Genomic DNA, 17,473 nt, shown 5'->3' on the forward strand with positions numbered 1-17,473 from the left:
TATTTACATAACAGTGATGAGGATAATAATGTTGAAATCGATAACCGGGGTTGGGAAAGTACTTCAGAATCCGACATATCGGAAATTGAAGACAATTTAATGTTCGAAAATGAGGAACCGGAGGAGAGTGATGAAAGTACTGAAGAAGATGAAGAAATATGGCAAACATGGGAATCAGTCAATACAAAATTCAAAGAATTTTCTTTTTCGCAGGACATTGGATTTCATTGTCCGCGAAACTTTGAAGGCACTAAAGAGTTGGATTTTTTTCAATTGTTTTTTACAGATGATCTGTTAACGGCCATTGTAACTGATACAAACAGGTATATTTTAGAATTTTTAATTGTTATTCGAGATACTGATTACTTTTATTAATTTAGATATGCTACTGAAAAAAAAAAATGATGAATACGCCGTTTACAAAAAGATCAATTTGGAGTACTTGGAAGCCTGTAACGTTAGAAGAATTTAAATGTTTTCTTGGTGTCATAATTAATATGGCATTAAACCCTAAGCCTGAACTGTTGGATTATTTTTCCAGTGCGTGGATAGATTACCAACCATTTTTCAAAGATGTAATATCAAAAAGACGATTTTTCCAAATTTTTTGGAATTTACATGTTTCCCCTCCCGAAGAAAATGATCCCGCAAATGGTACAAGATCTCGAAGTTCTAAAGTGAAATTGGTTCTCAAATATCTAGAGTCGAAATTTAGAAAGTTGTATACACCAAACAAATATGTATCACTGGATGAAAGTACCGTGGGAATCAAAGGAAGAGTGTCATTTAAAGTGTACAACAAAGATAAACCAACAAAGTGGGGAATAAAGGTTTTTGCTCTAGCTGATTCGAGTAATGGATATGTTTGTGGCATTGGCACTCAAACAACACAATCATTAATACGTCCTAATCTTCCTATAACAGCACGTATTGTGGTACATTTAATGACCAAGCTGATAGACGCAGGAAATGGTACCGCAGGATATCATGTATTTACAGACAGAAGTAGAGAGCTAGAGGGGGTTTAACAATCAAGAATACAGCGAAATAGCGTGGTACAGGCAAAAAATCCTTGATCGTGTAGTCTGAAGGGGGTTTGTGGATCAGCGTTGGGAAGTTGATGGGGGGCTATGAAATCATAATGTTTGGCTTTAATGGGGGGACTGTGGATCATGATTGTTATATAGGGGAGTATTAGTAGTTCTTGGAGTATCTAAAAGGTCCTGTGGGTGTTATTCTGGGGGTTGGCAGTAGGTTTGAACCAAATTTCTGAATATTATGTGGGTTTTGAATCACGAATGATATACCCGACCGTTCTGGGTGTATGTATGTATGTATGTGTGTGTGTGTGTGTGTGTGTGTGTGTGTGTGTGTGTGTGTGTGTGTGTGTGTGTGTGTGTGTGTGTGTGTGTGTGTATGTAAAAAATAAAAACAGAAATATAATTCTAATTATTTTTATTGTTTTAAAATGTATGTATGTATATCAGTATACTAGTTTTCTTAGAATCATACACTTTAGGTACGAAAAGAATTGTTTTATTTGATTAAATATTTACGATACAATATGTATTGTAAAAACATATTTGCTTTAAAATGTCTAGACCAATAATTTTTGAATAAATTATTAGTAAGAATATTAACCTGGTATTAGACAAACAAACAAAGTCGTTATGAATTGACTTGTTTATTAGGAAAACAAGTCAATAAACATAATACAAAACAAAGGACAAGAGGGGAAAAAGAAACACACAGTGGCGTTCAACCAATTTAATTAATTCATCAAGCTGCAATAAAAGAAATACATTAGTATCAATTTGGAATCATAAATAAATAAACTTACTAATTTTTAAAGCCCATATTATAACTACCGGCTCTTCTTCTATAATAAAGAGCCGGTAGTTTAAAATTCTCCCAACATATTGGGCACCTATTGGAGCCGCCTCTTCTTGTCCAAACAGGACTCCTATGGGGCGGCTCCTTAAATGGCTTGGTAAATTTCGGCTTAGGAATGATTTTATTGCTGCTAAAATGAGTAAAAAAAAAAATAAAAAATTATTGTACACCTCTGAAGTTGTTGTTTATTGTGTAGTGACATAGTTACCTTCCATTTCTGAAACAAAAAAAAAATGTGTTAAGAGAAGTAGTATAAATATATACAAAGTCCCAACGTGTTTTATCATCATTCAACAAATTGTAACGAGTGGTTTTGAATACTTCAATTTACAGTAAGTGCAATTAGTTTATACATATATATTATGTATTAGTATATTTATTAATATATAATCATTTTTACTTTATCTAGTATGTTATTTTTTTTTTGTTGTTTCGTATTTGTAATATATGTAAGTGTCGTTATCAATTTTGACATTTTCAAAATTCCTTTTCAATAATGTTTCGCATTTGTATTTACTGAAAAATTTATATCAGTGTTGTTTGATTTTTTACTTTATGTTACATCTCTGATTCTTTAAGATTTCCAACGTTACATAAATTTTTATTTTCTATTGTTTTGTGTCATTTTTGAAATCTGTTTTATTACAGATATAAGTCTTTAGTATAATTCTTATACAAGTAGTGCAAACATTTTAGATCTTTTTCTACAATTCTTTTATTAATAATATTAATACTATTTAGTGTTAGTTAAATTGTAGTCTAGTAAACTATTTTTAATTATAGAATATGGATCTTTTAGCAATCAATGCCAGCTGCTCAGTAAGCAGAAAAGCAACTATTAGACTACAAGATCTTCCACAAGGAGAAACGTTTAAAATCGTAAATTGCAAAATAGTGCAAACTCGATTTGGTCAAACGGTGTTGATAGAACTCCAAGAAAACGTAATATTTCTCCCGAAATATACAACAGAACACATACAACCTCATTTATTAGAATTAAGTAGCGGTAACTACGGAATTTCCTTTAAGGGACTGAAACCGGCAACTTCTACCAACTTTAAACCCTCACCTAATTTTGAATTTAAAAAATTGTAAGGTAAGCAAATTTTATTTTTTTTTTGTTGTTGTTTTCTATAATCATTATAATAATTATTGCTAATATGTCGATGGAACAAATCGCTAGAACAAGTGATAACATGTTAAAAAGTGTAGATGAGGCTTTTAAAATTTTAAAAGATACGTGGCATAACGGAAAGGCTGAAAAATGGATTAAAATTATAACAAACAATATAACAGTTTGTAACAAACTCATTAAAAAATTAGTTATATCTGTCAGTATACGAAAAAAAGTATTAAACAATATTGCACAAATGAAGAGAATACGAACTATATTAAAAACAATGTTACAAAGCAAAAATAAAGAAAATGATACTAAATCGACTTTAGGAGTAAAGTGGGAAAATTTAGCATCAATTTTTCAAGGTCGCATACATACAGGAATAATTATTAATTTAATTCATAAAGATGTAAAAAAATTCTTCGAAGATGCTTTTCTTATTTTTAAGCAAAAAATGATACAATTTGTAATAAATTTAAATTCTACTAAAGTCAACTCAACATTTTGTGCCGAATTTATTTTAAAAAAACAGGACGAAGAAGTGTCATCACTTAAATATTTTCATACACGCACTGAAGTAATCGATAGGAGTACTGACTTGAAGGATTGGTTTAGCAATTATATTGAGGAACCTCTTTTAAACAAACTAGAAAATTTTCAAGAAAAAGATAGTGGTTACAGTCTTAGTAATATAATATCTCTTGAAATTAATGTAAACAAATATGAAATAGGTAAAGGACCGTCTTCGTTTATTCCTCTTCCTACAGAAATTTTAAATAGAAAAGCCTGTATTAATGTAAAAAACAACGATAATGCCTGTTTTTATTGGAGCATCGTAAGTGCATTATATCAACCAGTGAATAACTTTAACTTAAATCGTACCTCCTCTTATCCATTTTATACTACAGTATTAAATACGAATTCTTTGGAGTTGCCTATGCCTATATGGCAAATATCAAAATTTGAAAAAATGAATGATATTTCGGTAAACGTATTTGGATTGGAAATGAATAGAAACGGATCTTTTGTAACTGTAGTTCTAAGAGTAACACAAAACAAGAAACCTAGACATGTTAATCTTCTGTTAGTTCAAGACATTTACCTTCCAAAAGATGAAAATATAACTTCAACTGACGGTAGTGAAGAAGAAGAAGAAGAAGAAGAAGATAATGATAATGTTGATAAAGAAGATGACAATAACGAAAAATACAAGATTAACTACCATTATTGTTGGATTAAAAATTTATCACGTTTAGTTAATAAAGAAATATCAAAGAAAAAGGTGAAAAAATATATATGTGACAGATGTTTAAATTATTTTTATTCTCAAGAAAAGTTAAATGAACATGTAACAATGTGTGAAAAAAGCAATGATTGTAGAGTTATGTTTAGTAAAAACAAAATTATAAAGTTTAAAAATTTTGTTAACAAAGAAATAGTTCCGTTTATCTTATATGCAGATTTTGAATCAATATTAAAACCTCTAAGAGAATTAGAAACGTTAGAAAATAGACAACGTTACCAACAACATGTACCATTTTCTGCAGGTTACTATTTGAAATGTTTCCATGATAATTCTTTTACATATTACAATTCTTTTCGTGGACTTGACTGTATGACTTGGTTTGCTAATGAGCTAGATAAAATTGCAACGGTTATTTCATCCAAGCTAAAATTTGTTGAACCATTAAATGTAAAAGTAGATTTGAAAAATGCAACAACAAAAAGTTGTCATATTTGTGAAAAGGATTTTTCTTCAACGGATATAATTGTTAGAGATCATTCACATCTTACAGGTGATTTTAGAGGTTATGCTCACCAAAACTGCAACCTTAATTACAAAAACTCGTTTGTAATCCCAATTTTAATTCATAATTTAATGGGATACGACTCGCACCTATTAATTAGAGATTTAGCAAAATTATATCCTATAAAAGTGATTCCGTTAAACAAAGAAAAATATATTAGTTTTACCGTTTTCCATCAGAAAACCAAGATAAAATTTCGATTCTTAGATTCCTTTCGATTTATGGGATTTTCCTTAGAGAAAATGGTATCATTTTTAAATAAAGAACAACTGGAAAATTTAAAAGCGGAATTTAAGAACGTTTCTTCAGATAACTTTGAATTGTTAACACGAAAAGGAATTTTTTGTTACGATTATATAGACAATATAGAACGACTTAATGAAACCCAGTTACCTAGCAAATTACATTTTTATAACAAATTAAATGATGAGGAAATTAGCGAGGAAGATTATGCTCACGCTCAAAAAGTTTGGAAAAATTTTAATATAACGGACTTGGGATCTTATAGTGATCTCTATTTAAAAACTGATATAATACTATTGGCAGATTGTTTTGAAAATTTTCGAAAAATGTGTAATCGAACGTATAATTTAGATCCTGCACATTATTTTACACTACCTGGTTACACTTGGGATTGTATGTTAAAATATACAAAATGTCAATTGGAAACTCTACAAGATGTAGATATGTTGTTGTTTTTTGAAAGCTCTATTCGTGGAGGAGTTAGTCAATGTAGTAATAGGTTTTCTGAAGCTAACAATAAATATATGAATGAATATGATCCTTCTCAAGAATCAAAATATATATTATATTTTGATGTAAACAACTTATACGGTTGGGCACAAAGTCAGTATTTACCTTACGGAAATTTTCATTGGATTGAAGAACCTGAAAAACTTGACGTAACATCTGTACCAAGTGATTCTTCAACTGGATATATACTAGAAGTTGATTTAAGCTATCCCGTTAAACTACACGATTTGCATAAAGATTTACCATTTTGCCCTGAAAAATTAGCACCACAAAATACTAAATTAAAAAAATTGTTGACGACGTTACACAATAAAGAAAAATATATAATTCACTATGAAAACTTAAAGCAGGCTTTAAAACATGGTCTAGTGCTTACAAAAATACATAGAGTTTTATCATTTAGCCAATCAAATTGGCTGGCACCCTACATACAGCTGAACGCTAATCTTCGAGCTGAAGCAAAAAACGACTTTGAATGTGAAAATTTTAAACTAATGGTCAATGCTAATTACGGAAAAACGATAGAGGGAGTACGAGGAAGAAGGGACCTGCGTTTGGTCCGAAAGTATGAAGGAAGGCATGGAGCGAAGAATTTAATTGCTAGTCCATTATTTCATAGTAGAGTTTTATTTGATGATAATTTAATGGCAATTGAACTAAGAAAATCTAGTATTGTTTTTGACAAACCAATCTATATAGGAATGGCAATTTTGGAATTATCTAAAACATGTCTTTATGATTTTCATTATGATTTTATGTTAAAACAAAATTCAATTCAACAATGCAAATTGTTATATACTGATACTGACAGTTTATTATATGAAATAACTTGCTACGATGCTTATGAACAAATTATTAAAGCTAATCTTTCAAAATTTGACACAAGCGGTTACAAACCAGATAATGTTTATAATATCCCCCTAGTTAATAAAAAAATTCTTGGATTAATGAAAGATGAAACATTAGGAAAAATAGTTTCAGCTTTTGTGGGATTGCGATCAAAACAATATACATACAAGTTATTTAAAGAAATTCCTAATGAAAATAGCAAAGAAATTTCATTTAAAAAAGCAAAAGGTATTAAAAAAAACGTTGTAGCCAAAAAAATAACATTTGAAGACTATTTGTATTGCTTAGAAAATAGTGTAAGCAAGTGCACAACACATCGTTATATTCGATCTATACTTCACACTGTTTTTAGTATTGAAGAAAAAAAAGTTGCATTGAATCCTTTTGATAATAAAAGATACTTGCTTGAAAATTCTTTTGACACTCTTCCCTGGGGTCACTATAGTATAATGCAGTAACAATTTTCTTTCAGATAATGATGATGATGAGTTTACAAAAACAATGTGTTAGAACAATATGCAAAAATATCAACAGCCTTTGCGATTTTATGTACACGTCCGGTCTACCTCAGGTATTAAATAAAAAAATTTGTAAAAAATATCCATCATATAAATTTCAAAAATTACTTGATGAGGATGCCTTACCCGAAGTAAATATGTATATGAAAGAATTTGAAAGTTATCAATGTAAGACTTGTTTATGTTATATTATAAAATTTGAATATGTATATATTAAAAAATACAATTTAAATTTATGTCAAGAATGCGCGAGAGACTTTGAAAGAAATTTAAGATTTTCAGATATTATATGTGAATACAAGTTTGTTAAGTGGGATGACCTATACAGCGAGTCTTCCTTAAAAAATCTTTTTTTCTACTCAACTTATTTTTGTCAAAATGATTTTCATGATGTTTTATTTTTTCCTACTACACTCATTTATTGCAATTGTACATTATGATTTATATTTAGAAAATCTTTCGAACGTAAAACAACAACAACAAAAAAATTACCATGCTTGTCCTTTTTACATTAATATTGTTACTAACCATTTATACAGAATAAAAGAAAACTTTGATTAAATATGATTACTAACCATTTCACTAGAATTAAAAACTTATTAAACAATATTCTTTTGAATTATTATGTAAATCAAAAAGAATGTATTAAGTAAATAAATGTAACAAGTAGTTTTATTGGTTTTAAAAAATTAAAATCAAAAAAGGTATTTGTGATCCATATTTGTAAACAATAATAAAGTATTATAACGATTTATTGTTTTTTTTTAAGTTATTCAATACTCAATATTTCCCCTTCTCTCTCACTTTACCAAATAAAAGGACAGGAAAGCAAATATTGCATTAGTTTATCGCTGAATTAGAAGTAGAAACGTAAACAATAGCATATCAAAATGTGTAACTCCAGATTTCCAAATACCGATATATTTATTGGAGAACGACGCTTTTATCTAAACCCGACTAAATCAAAGTATGTCGCAGTGTGCTTATCCCACCAGTTGAATTTTGCTCCATGTATCATGATATCTGGAATAAAGGGTCACAGTAATACTGTGGTGTTAACTGAAGAAACCTGGAATCACTTGCTATCTTACAAGTCAACCATTGATGACTTTTTATCGTCCATTTACATCCCAGATTCTATCGATGCTGGTCCATTTTTTTTGGAATTTCAACAGTTGCGATATGCTTCAGCAGTGAAAATTACAACTGGTCAGTCCCAAGTACTCCTTGGAGCCAATTCCGTTTCCACACTTTGGAGAATTCTACCACTAATTAATCATTTGTTAGAAACAACAAAAAGGCAAGAACTGGCTAATAATATAAAACTGGTACAAATGGGAGCAGTTTCGGCCAGTGATCCTATTCAAGAATCATTAGAAATTATAAAATCTATTAAATACGTAAATCCTTTATTGTATAGTTGGCTGATGGAACTCATTTACATTCATCCAGAACTTGTTCAGGAACCAGGATTGCAGTTATGACGACATAAAAAATTTGTAAGAATCAATGAAAAAGCAAACGTAGTTTATAACATGTTTACGTGGCAATTTGCATATAAATCAGCGCGTAAACCTTATTGGGAAATTTTAGCTGTAGACAGAAATCGATTCAAAAAACGAATTGAAGATGTAGAAAAAATTCTTAATCCCATATTATTATTACGTAAACATGTACAATAGTAAAACTGTTTTATTTATATAAAGTTTTATTAAAATAAAAAATTATTTGTAAATTTGAAGTTTTATTTAAAAAAAAAAAAGAAAAATTACATTTCATTAGGTATTATATTATTATGTTCTTTTTATCGATCCAGGAATTGTTTGAGTTGGACATTCCTAACCATTTTACAAAGACTTTTGAACCTTTACGACGTAAAATACGTTCAATTAAGTAGACATCAGGATGTCTGGTTTTCTGAAGCTCTTCGGTATAGAAACTTCCATTAATTTCTTCGCCAGCAGCACCTTTGAGTAAATAAGTGGTAGGATTCGTATGTTGAACGTCTCGAATAGTAAATATTTCGTTTGTCCACAAGGGCTGGTATCCTTTGGCAAATGCGTGGCGGTATCTACTTATTCGAACAAAGTCACCCTTACGAAATTTTGGCTTTCGGGGATCAACAGTCTTCATGTGATTATAAGCAGTAATATATTTTGCATTTTTTTCGGTTACTTGATTGGGTATTGCACCTGTGGTAGAATGGCGAGTAGAATTGTATTTTTTAACCAGTTGGGGAAGTACGTCTATCCACTTGTACGATCCTTGTAGACTAAATTGTTTCCATAACATCGATTTAAGCGTCCTAATAGCACGTTCTGCAATACTTGCTTTTAAATTTGAAAAAGAGCTGTAATGATTGATATGATAGTGTTCAGTTAACCGTTTAAAATGTAAATTGTAAAATTCCGTTCCATTGTCAGTTTGTAAATTTTTTGGAATTGTGTCCAATTGTTGCAAAATTTTCTTCATGCCGCTACTGATTTCTAAACCTGTTTTCTTTTTAATCGGTATCGCCCACATGTACTTGCTAAAAGCATTAACAACAACTAGAATATAGTTGTATCCTTTATTGATTTTAGCATAGGAAGTCATAATCGCCAAATCAGCCTGTAAAAGATCATGGAGACCTTTAACAATAACCCGTCGTCGCTTATAATTTATCCTAGCAGGCTTATGCAATTCGGCAACTATTTCAGCTTTAGACATTTTTTATTAGTGGACACTGTAACAACAGTTCAATGCAAATGGTGGATGGATTGCTTATCTTGAACGCTAATATATCCCCTTTTTCAATTGACATTCCAGTCAACTGACTAAATTTATAAGCTTTATTATTTAGCAATACATCTCCGTCAGCTGAATAAATAGTAAGACTTTCAATTTTGCCATTTAAAGGAAATGTAAAAGATGAAAGTCCGTTATCTAGTATATAATGCTCCTTATTCAAACTTGGTTTCTTTTCTCCTCTTATACGAATCAAATGTTTAACGTGATAATCAAAAGTCTCGCAAATATAAAATGCTGAATTAAAGCGAGGAGTATCTGATGAAGATACAATATCATTTTCAGAAAAAGTGCAATTGCTTGAATTAAGGTAGTGTTGATTAAACTTGTTGAGCGGCATAATAAAACTGTAAATCAAACAATTAGTTTGAGATATTTATACGCTTATTCAATTTTCTGTAATGGACAAAGAAGTACAAGTTCCAAAAATATTTTATCTGAGTGAAAGCCAGAATTGGGTGGCAAAAATTGATTAGGAAGCAAAAATTGGAGACTATCGCCTTCATTTACATCATACTTTTTGCGTATATCAAGTTCTTGAACTATATTTTTATTTTTATTTTTATAAATAAGTTTGTACGATTCTGGAAACAAGCTAATATTTGTGATAGTGCCACTTACCCTAAACGTGTAAGTAATAGTGTTATTATCTAACACAAAATGAGCTTTATCAACAAGGGAATTTTTAATACCTCGAATGGTAATGATACAGGTACTATAAAAATCACTTGGTGTGCAAATGTAAAAAAGAGAAGAAGAAGAAACAGACGGAGAAGCCGAAACAGTTTCGTTGTCAGAAGTACAACTTGTAGACGTAAGGTAATGTTGGTTGAACTTGTTAAGAGGCATTGTGTTAATAAAAAATATTGATCGAAAACCGCATATTTATGTAATAATTCCACCTTCACGTAGTTCTTCTAGAATAGAAACCATCTCGTTATTATGACCAGTATTTCCGGCATTTTGAGAAGCTATTAGTAATCTTAACCTATCAACAAGTTCATTATAATCATCAAAATATTTATAGTCAATGGGATTTGTATCATAAGACATTAGTGTCATTTTTCCTCCTTTTTTGGTCGCCATTTTTCGAGTAAGTACACCAGTTATAAGGGAAGATGGAATGGAACCAGATCTAGGACGTGTATAAACATGTAATTGTGGTTTAACGATAAAAAGCCATTTGTCTTTTATATCACTGGAAAATTTGCGAACTGGTAGGTCCTCCTTATTTTCTCTTCTATATGCATTGGTTCGCTTTATAATATCTATATAATTAGTAAGATCTTGTTTTGTATACGAAACGGGATTCTTCAAAAATAGCAACTCATAAAGTCCGACAGTACCTCGATAATTAACTTTTTTTATCTTTAAATTAGCTCCATGAAACTCAACGTCTGAATCTCCAATATAAAATTTATCCTCAATGGGATTATGAAAAATTCCTAATATATGATCGTACTTGTTGGAAGTATCCCGCACAAGTCCCTCGATAAACTCTCGAGGAAGTGGAGATGTAAATTGTTCGAAATATTCACGAAGAACATTTGGGTTGTTGATTGTTTGATAAAATTGAGATAGAGTATCGTCTATAAATTGATCCTCTCGAGTTCTATCTGGTAACTCTTCACTTTCATTTCTTGTTTCGTATGTTGTTTCGTTTCCGATAAACTGAGTGGGTTCTAGTTGAGTGCTATTATATTCTGGAGGTGATACAAATGACAATTGTCCGAAAGTCGAAGGACTTTTTTTAATAGGACTTATTTTATCAGATAAGTTAAGATATTGTTTTTTAGATATATCTTCTGGTTTAATAAATGGATTTTTTATTGATTTGTCGCCCAATGCTGTTACTAATTCCTGGATAGGTTTAGTAAGGGGTGCGTAGGATTTTTCCAATTCCACTTGCGATTTGTCGTCACCACTTTTTAAAAGTCTAAATTTACGCTTAATGGCTCGACGTGATTTTACGAGTTGTTTTCCCAGTTGATCGTTCATGATGTAATAAACTTTAAAATACTGTTAGGGCTTTATATAGCAATCAAACCCTTTTCTATATCTACCGCAAGAAACATCACAATCTTTATCGATTACAAGAAATCCAAATTTTTTATCCCAACATGAAGATGTCATATCTTTAAACTGTTGCCAAGTCATATGGATATTGGGGTGTTCTAAATATATGTGTTTTAAATTGGTAGTATCTTGTGGAAAAATTATTAAAAGATTGGCGTTATCGCGAATTAGCTGTTTTGGAATTACCGAGTATGTCTGACAAAGATAAAAACAATCTGTATGTTTATGCCGACCAAAACTAAAATAACTACGTATAATGTTTTGATCACAAGAAGCAACGTCGTCAAATATAATAACTGAGTTGTTTTTAATATTTTCCGGATGTGGTATATCTTCAGCGTTGCTGTACTCTTGATATCCAATTTCTAGCAATGGTTCAAGTACTGATCGTAGATACTGATATTTTGCTTGTTGTAATGATTTGGAATACAGGTAGACATTTTCAAATTTTAATCCGTTAGGATGCTCCAGTAATGCTAATAGCACGTTAGTTTTTCCCGACCCACTCGGACCTACAATAAGTGCTCTTTTCGAATCTCCTCCAAAGATGGGACCATGTTTTCCTACAGTAGGTATAGTTCCTAAATCATAGTTAGGTACGGGCAGGGATACTTTTTGTCGTTCGATCTTCATGACTTACAATGAAGGTATAAAAGGTGTGCGAGTATATATAAAGAATCACATACTCATGAAAACTGTCAGAGCTTCACGAAAACGCACAGGAAAAGGTCTGATAAATAGCTTGATTAACAAGCTACCTTTTGAACTTCATATTCCAGGCGGCTATTCTTATTGCGGACGTTAGTATTACTTTTTATCTATTTAGATTAAAACGATTTCTAACTTTGTTGTTATTTTAGCTGGAACCAAATTAAAAGAACGACTCGCACGAAGAGATCCTGGGATTAATCCTTTGGACGAAGCGTGCAAGGAACACGATATAGCCTACTCCTTAAACAAAGACATTGGTGATCGTCACAGAGCTGATCAAATTTTGGAACATAAAGCGTGGGAAAGGGTAAAGTCCAGGGACGCTAAGTTAGGGGAAAAGGTCGCTGCTTATTTCGTAACTAACGTAATGAAAGGCAAACGCAAACTTGGAATGGGTCTCAAAAAAAGACCTAAAAAACGAGTTATTCGTGCACCAAAAAAAGGTGGATTTCTTCCACTACTCTTACCAATATTGGGAGCACTCGCTGGTTTGGGTGGGGGAGTTGCGGGCATCGTAAAAAATGCAAATGATATCAAGGCAAGCCGTGAACAACTTGAAGAACAACGTAGGCACAATATGGCAATGGAACAAAATCAAAAGACAGGCTCCGGGTATTACTTAAAGCCATATAAGGGCTACGGAATGAAGAAAGTAGTAACAAAGAAACGATCAAAGGGAGGTAAGGGTTTTTACCTAAAACCTTTTTTAAAAAACTCCCGGTAAGGTTACCTGACAAAATTATGACCAATGTTGATCTTCTCAAATATGTAAAAAAGCTTGAAATTCCTAATTTTTGTGGAATATATATGCGTGATTCATTGCCGAAAAAAATAAATGAATATGAATCAGCTATTATTAACCTTGACAAACAATCTGGAAAAGGTACACATTGGACCGCTTATACGAAAAATAAAGATTTAATTACGTACTTTGACAGCTATGGTAACTTAGCTCCTCCTATAGAGCTTGTTAAATATTTTCAAAGTAACGGTAGGGTAAACATCAAATATAATTATGAATCAGTACAACCCTTTAACTCTTACCACTGCGGACAGTATTGTCTGAAATTCTTATATAATCAGTACTATTAAAAAGTTTCATTTTATCATCAACCTTTATTGTGAAATGTCGTGTACATTTACGTTAAGCGGTGCATCTTCAATTTTAAGTGCACAATTTAATCCACCCATATATTTAGAGGAAAATTCGGAATATGAAATAGGATTATCAAATTTTGAAACATTTAATACTATCCCTAATGTAGACAAAACTAATAACATGCTCGTTTGGGGTGCCGAGAATAAATTTAAATATAAAATTCCCACAGGAGCTTACGAAATGAACGACCTTATAAAAATAATTAAAAATAAGTTTATTGAAGGTAATGAAACAATAATTCATATTACTGGAGATCCCATAACTTCACTAATTTCCTTGAAAAGTAACGATTGGATTGATTTTAGTGTAGATAATTCAATAGGATCTTTACTGGGATTTCCAAAAATAAAACTTGAACCTAACAAAGAACATACATCTTCAGTTCCAGTTAATATCTTGAAAGTAAACACAATTCTCTTGGATTGCAATATAGCCACTGGTTCCTTTTTAAATTCCGATCCTGTTCATATTATTCACGAGTTCTTTCCGACCGTTCCGAGTGGCTATAAAATAGTTGAACAACCTGTTACTATATTGTATTTTCCCGTTAGTGTTAAAACTATTAACAACATAACTGTCCGAGTTTTGGATCAAACAGGTGAATTGATCAATTTTCGAGGTGAAACAATTACCGTACGTCTACATTTGCGGAAAATTCAATAGCAAATATGGTATTGCATTTTTACAAAACTGCTGCTTTTCCGAAACATTTACAAAACTATAAAAGACGACAACGCAACAAAAAACATTACAGTTCTTCGACAGCGCGGCCCAAACTGCTAACCGTACGCAATCGTAACTTTTTGAAAGCGCTTGGTTTTCACGTTCTTATTTAATAATGGATTTATTAAGTGTTACCGATGAGCCCTTTAGTGATACATCAATCGAAAACTGCCAATTTCATAGTTATCAACCGTACAATTCAGCATCTCCTAACTACAATGATGAGGTCAGAATAATAATAACAGATTTTGACGCCCTTACTGCGCCCAGTAATAGCTATATTTACATTGAAGGTCAATTACTGACCGACAAAAATCAAGTCCCAACAAAATTCAAATTTATTAATAACGCTATTGCCTACTTGTTTCGAGAAATTCGATATGAATTAAACGGGGTAAATGTAGATTCCGTACGAAATCTGGGCTTAGTTTCTACTATTAAAAATTATTTGTCATTAAACGATAATACATCTAAACTTTTAATTAACGCAGGGTGGTGTCCAAATGAAAAAGACCGCATTCTAACTGATGACAAAGGAAATTTTAATTTATTTATTCCGCTCAGACTTTGGTTGGGAATATTTGAAGATTTTACAAAAATTATTATGGGAATGAGACAAGAATTGGTACTGATTCGAGATAAAGATGACATAGACGCAGTATTATCAACAGATGAGACAGAACATCCAAAGATAAAGCTGTTAAAGCTATCATGGCATGTTCCTCACGTTACTCCTTCGATTTCTCAACAGATTATATTAAATAAAATCCTCAATAGTAATAATGAGCTACCCATTAAATTTAGAAGCTGGGAGCTAATCGAATACCCTGCTTTACCAAATTCCACGAGACATACGTGGCCTGTCAAAACATCTACTAAATTAGAAAGCCCGAGGCATGTTATTATTGCATTACAAGACGGAAGAAAAGGAAATTTGTTAAAGGACCTGAGTCAATTTGATCATTGTAACCTGAGAAATATTCGTGTTTTTCTAAATTCTAACAGATATCCGTACAATGATCTGGAGCTAGATTTTGACAGTAACCGCTTTGCTACTTTATATGAAATGTTTGCAAATTTTCAAGAATCTTATTATCATCTAACAAGTAATCAACCATTATTAACTCCACAAGAATTTAAGGAAAAAGCACCCATAGTACATATCGATTGCTCTCGTCAGCCTGAAGTTCTTCAAAGTGGATCTGTTACTCTGAGAATTGAATTTGAAACTACTAAGCCAATAGGTACTAATATCTCAGCGTACTGTCTCATTTTACATGAGAAAGAATTTTATTACAACCCGCTAACAAAGATTGTAAGACAAGTATAATCATTTTTCTCAATTATCGAAAGTCACTAACAGACTTTTAGAGACAAGACAAGTATAAACTTTTTTTTTTTTTATTTTTCGAAAGTCACCAACAGACATACAGACTTTACAAACAAACATACATACATTTTTCCTTTTTTCTTTTCTGATTGAAATTTTTTTAATGAAATCATACACAAATAATAATAAGTTATTCCCAAATTTACGACATCGTCTCTGTTATTTTAATTTTGTTAAATTAGTCTCTTTTAAAGAACGATTGCGTAAGCAGCATCTCCAAAAATTGAAAATTCTTAAACAAGACCTACAAATATATCTCAATTACAAAACAACTATACGTCAGTTACGACAACTTCAAATATGCGAGTAGTCGTTGACGTTCAGGGCTTTACAATAGGTAAGAAAAAGTTTTTTCCTAAGGAATTGGCCATATACGATGGAAAACAAGCAGCCCATTATATTTTTCGACCTCCTTTTGCAAAAAAACTATTAGACTTGGAGGATTTCCGAAAAGCCAATTGGTTATCGAGCAACTACCATTTTTTACAATGGGAAAACGGTTTCACACCAATGTTTCAGTTTTCCAATATTTTACATTTTCACACAAAAAACGCTTCAGTCGTAATGGTTAAAGGAAAAGAAAAAGCTGAATACATTAGGACCTACTTGAAAGATAAAGTATATGAATTGGAAGAAACTCCTAGTCTCCAAATGTCTTTGCCGAAATGTATGGGACATACCAACAATTTATGTATGTGTGCTTTAACTAATGTATATTATTTGTTCGATACGTTTGTTATGCAATAAATTGTTGAAAAAAAAAAAATAACATGTTTTATTTATTTCCCCACCCTTTCTGTATCATATAAAGGCAAATATTTTTTATAAATTTTATTAGTATTCACGATGTGTGATAAAGAAAGAGGTTACGATATAGCTGGCTTTTATCACAATGATTTTAACACAACTAGTTTAACTAATTTCTATTATAGATTATCGACGTTTAAAAACTGGAAAGGACTGATATCGGCCATTGAGTTGGCTGCATATGGCTTTTATTTTTTACAACTACAAGATATTGTAAAATGTTTTCATTGTAATGTAGAAATTTATAGATGGATGACAAATGATGACATTTATAAGGAACATATAAAATTCAGTCCTAATTGTACGTTTGCATCGAATATACACAATCTTTTCCATAAAAACAACAGAACGGAAACTAGTGACAACAAAATAAATAAAAAAAAACGTGGTGAAAAAAACAATAAAAATAACAAAACGGAAACTAGTGACAGCAAAACAATCGAGAAACGTGAAAAAAATAAAATGGACTATAAGTGCATTTTTCTAAATGTATTAATCATTTTGATCCATTCAAGCATAATTTTTACACTCAACTCTCTATATAAATAGAAGAAAATAGATAATTTTTTTAGTGATATGGAAAATGTTGGATGTACAATATATACTTTTAACTGCAGTCATAAACAATACGCTATTTCTTTCTCACCCGTTTAATACTCAAGAAGTCTGGATCTGTTTTGACCACGGAAATCATTATGAAACCTGCTCTAACTGGACAAAAATGACTATATACGTTCCAAATATTTCACTAACTCTGAACGCAACAATACCACAAGATAGTATAAACTTTAAACTTAAATTTTTAAAGCAACATGGAAGAATAGTTGAGACTTTGTGGACCAAAATCATAAATTGCGAATCTGGGACAAATCAGCAGTGTAC

General features: G+C 31.2%; 1 protein-coding gene across 1 annotated transcript; it reads left to right on the forward strand.

The window, feature by feature from the left end:
* The first annotated feature begins 14,509 nt into the window (after nucleotides 1–14,509).
* On the forward strand, nucleotides 14,510–15,724 carry LOC140431529 (uncharacterized). The gene has a single exon (XM_072519432.1). The coding sequence runs from the start codon at nucleotides 14,510–14,512 to the stop codon at nucleotides 15,722–15,724; it is 1,215 nt and encodes a 404-aa protein (XP_072375533.1).
* Nucleotides 15,725–17,473: the final 1,749 nt, after the last annotated feature.

This window comes from Diabrotica undecimpunctata, unplaced genomic scaffold (genome assembly GCF_040954645.1).
Source record: "Diabrotica undecimpunctata isolate CICGRU unplaced genomic scaffold, icDiaUnde3 ctg00001303.1, whole genome shotgun sequence".
Lineage (NCBI taxonomy): Eukaryota > Metazoa > Arthropoda > Insecta > Coleoptera > Chrysomelidae > Diabrotica > Diabrotica undecimpunctata.

Coding starts and splice junctions, on each gene's coding strand:
- LOC140431529 (XM_072519432.1), top strand. CDS start 14,510: ATGGATTTATTAAGTGTTACCGATGAGCCCTTTAGTGATACATCAATC.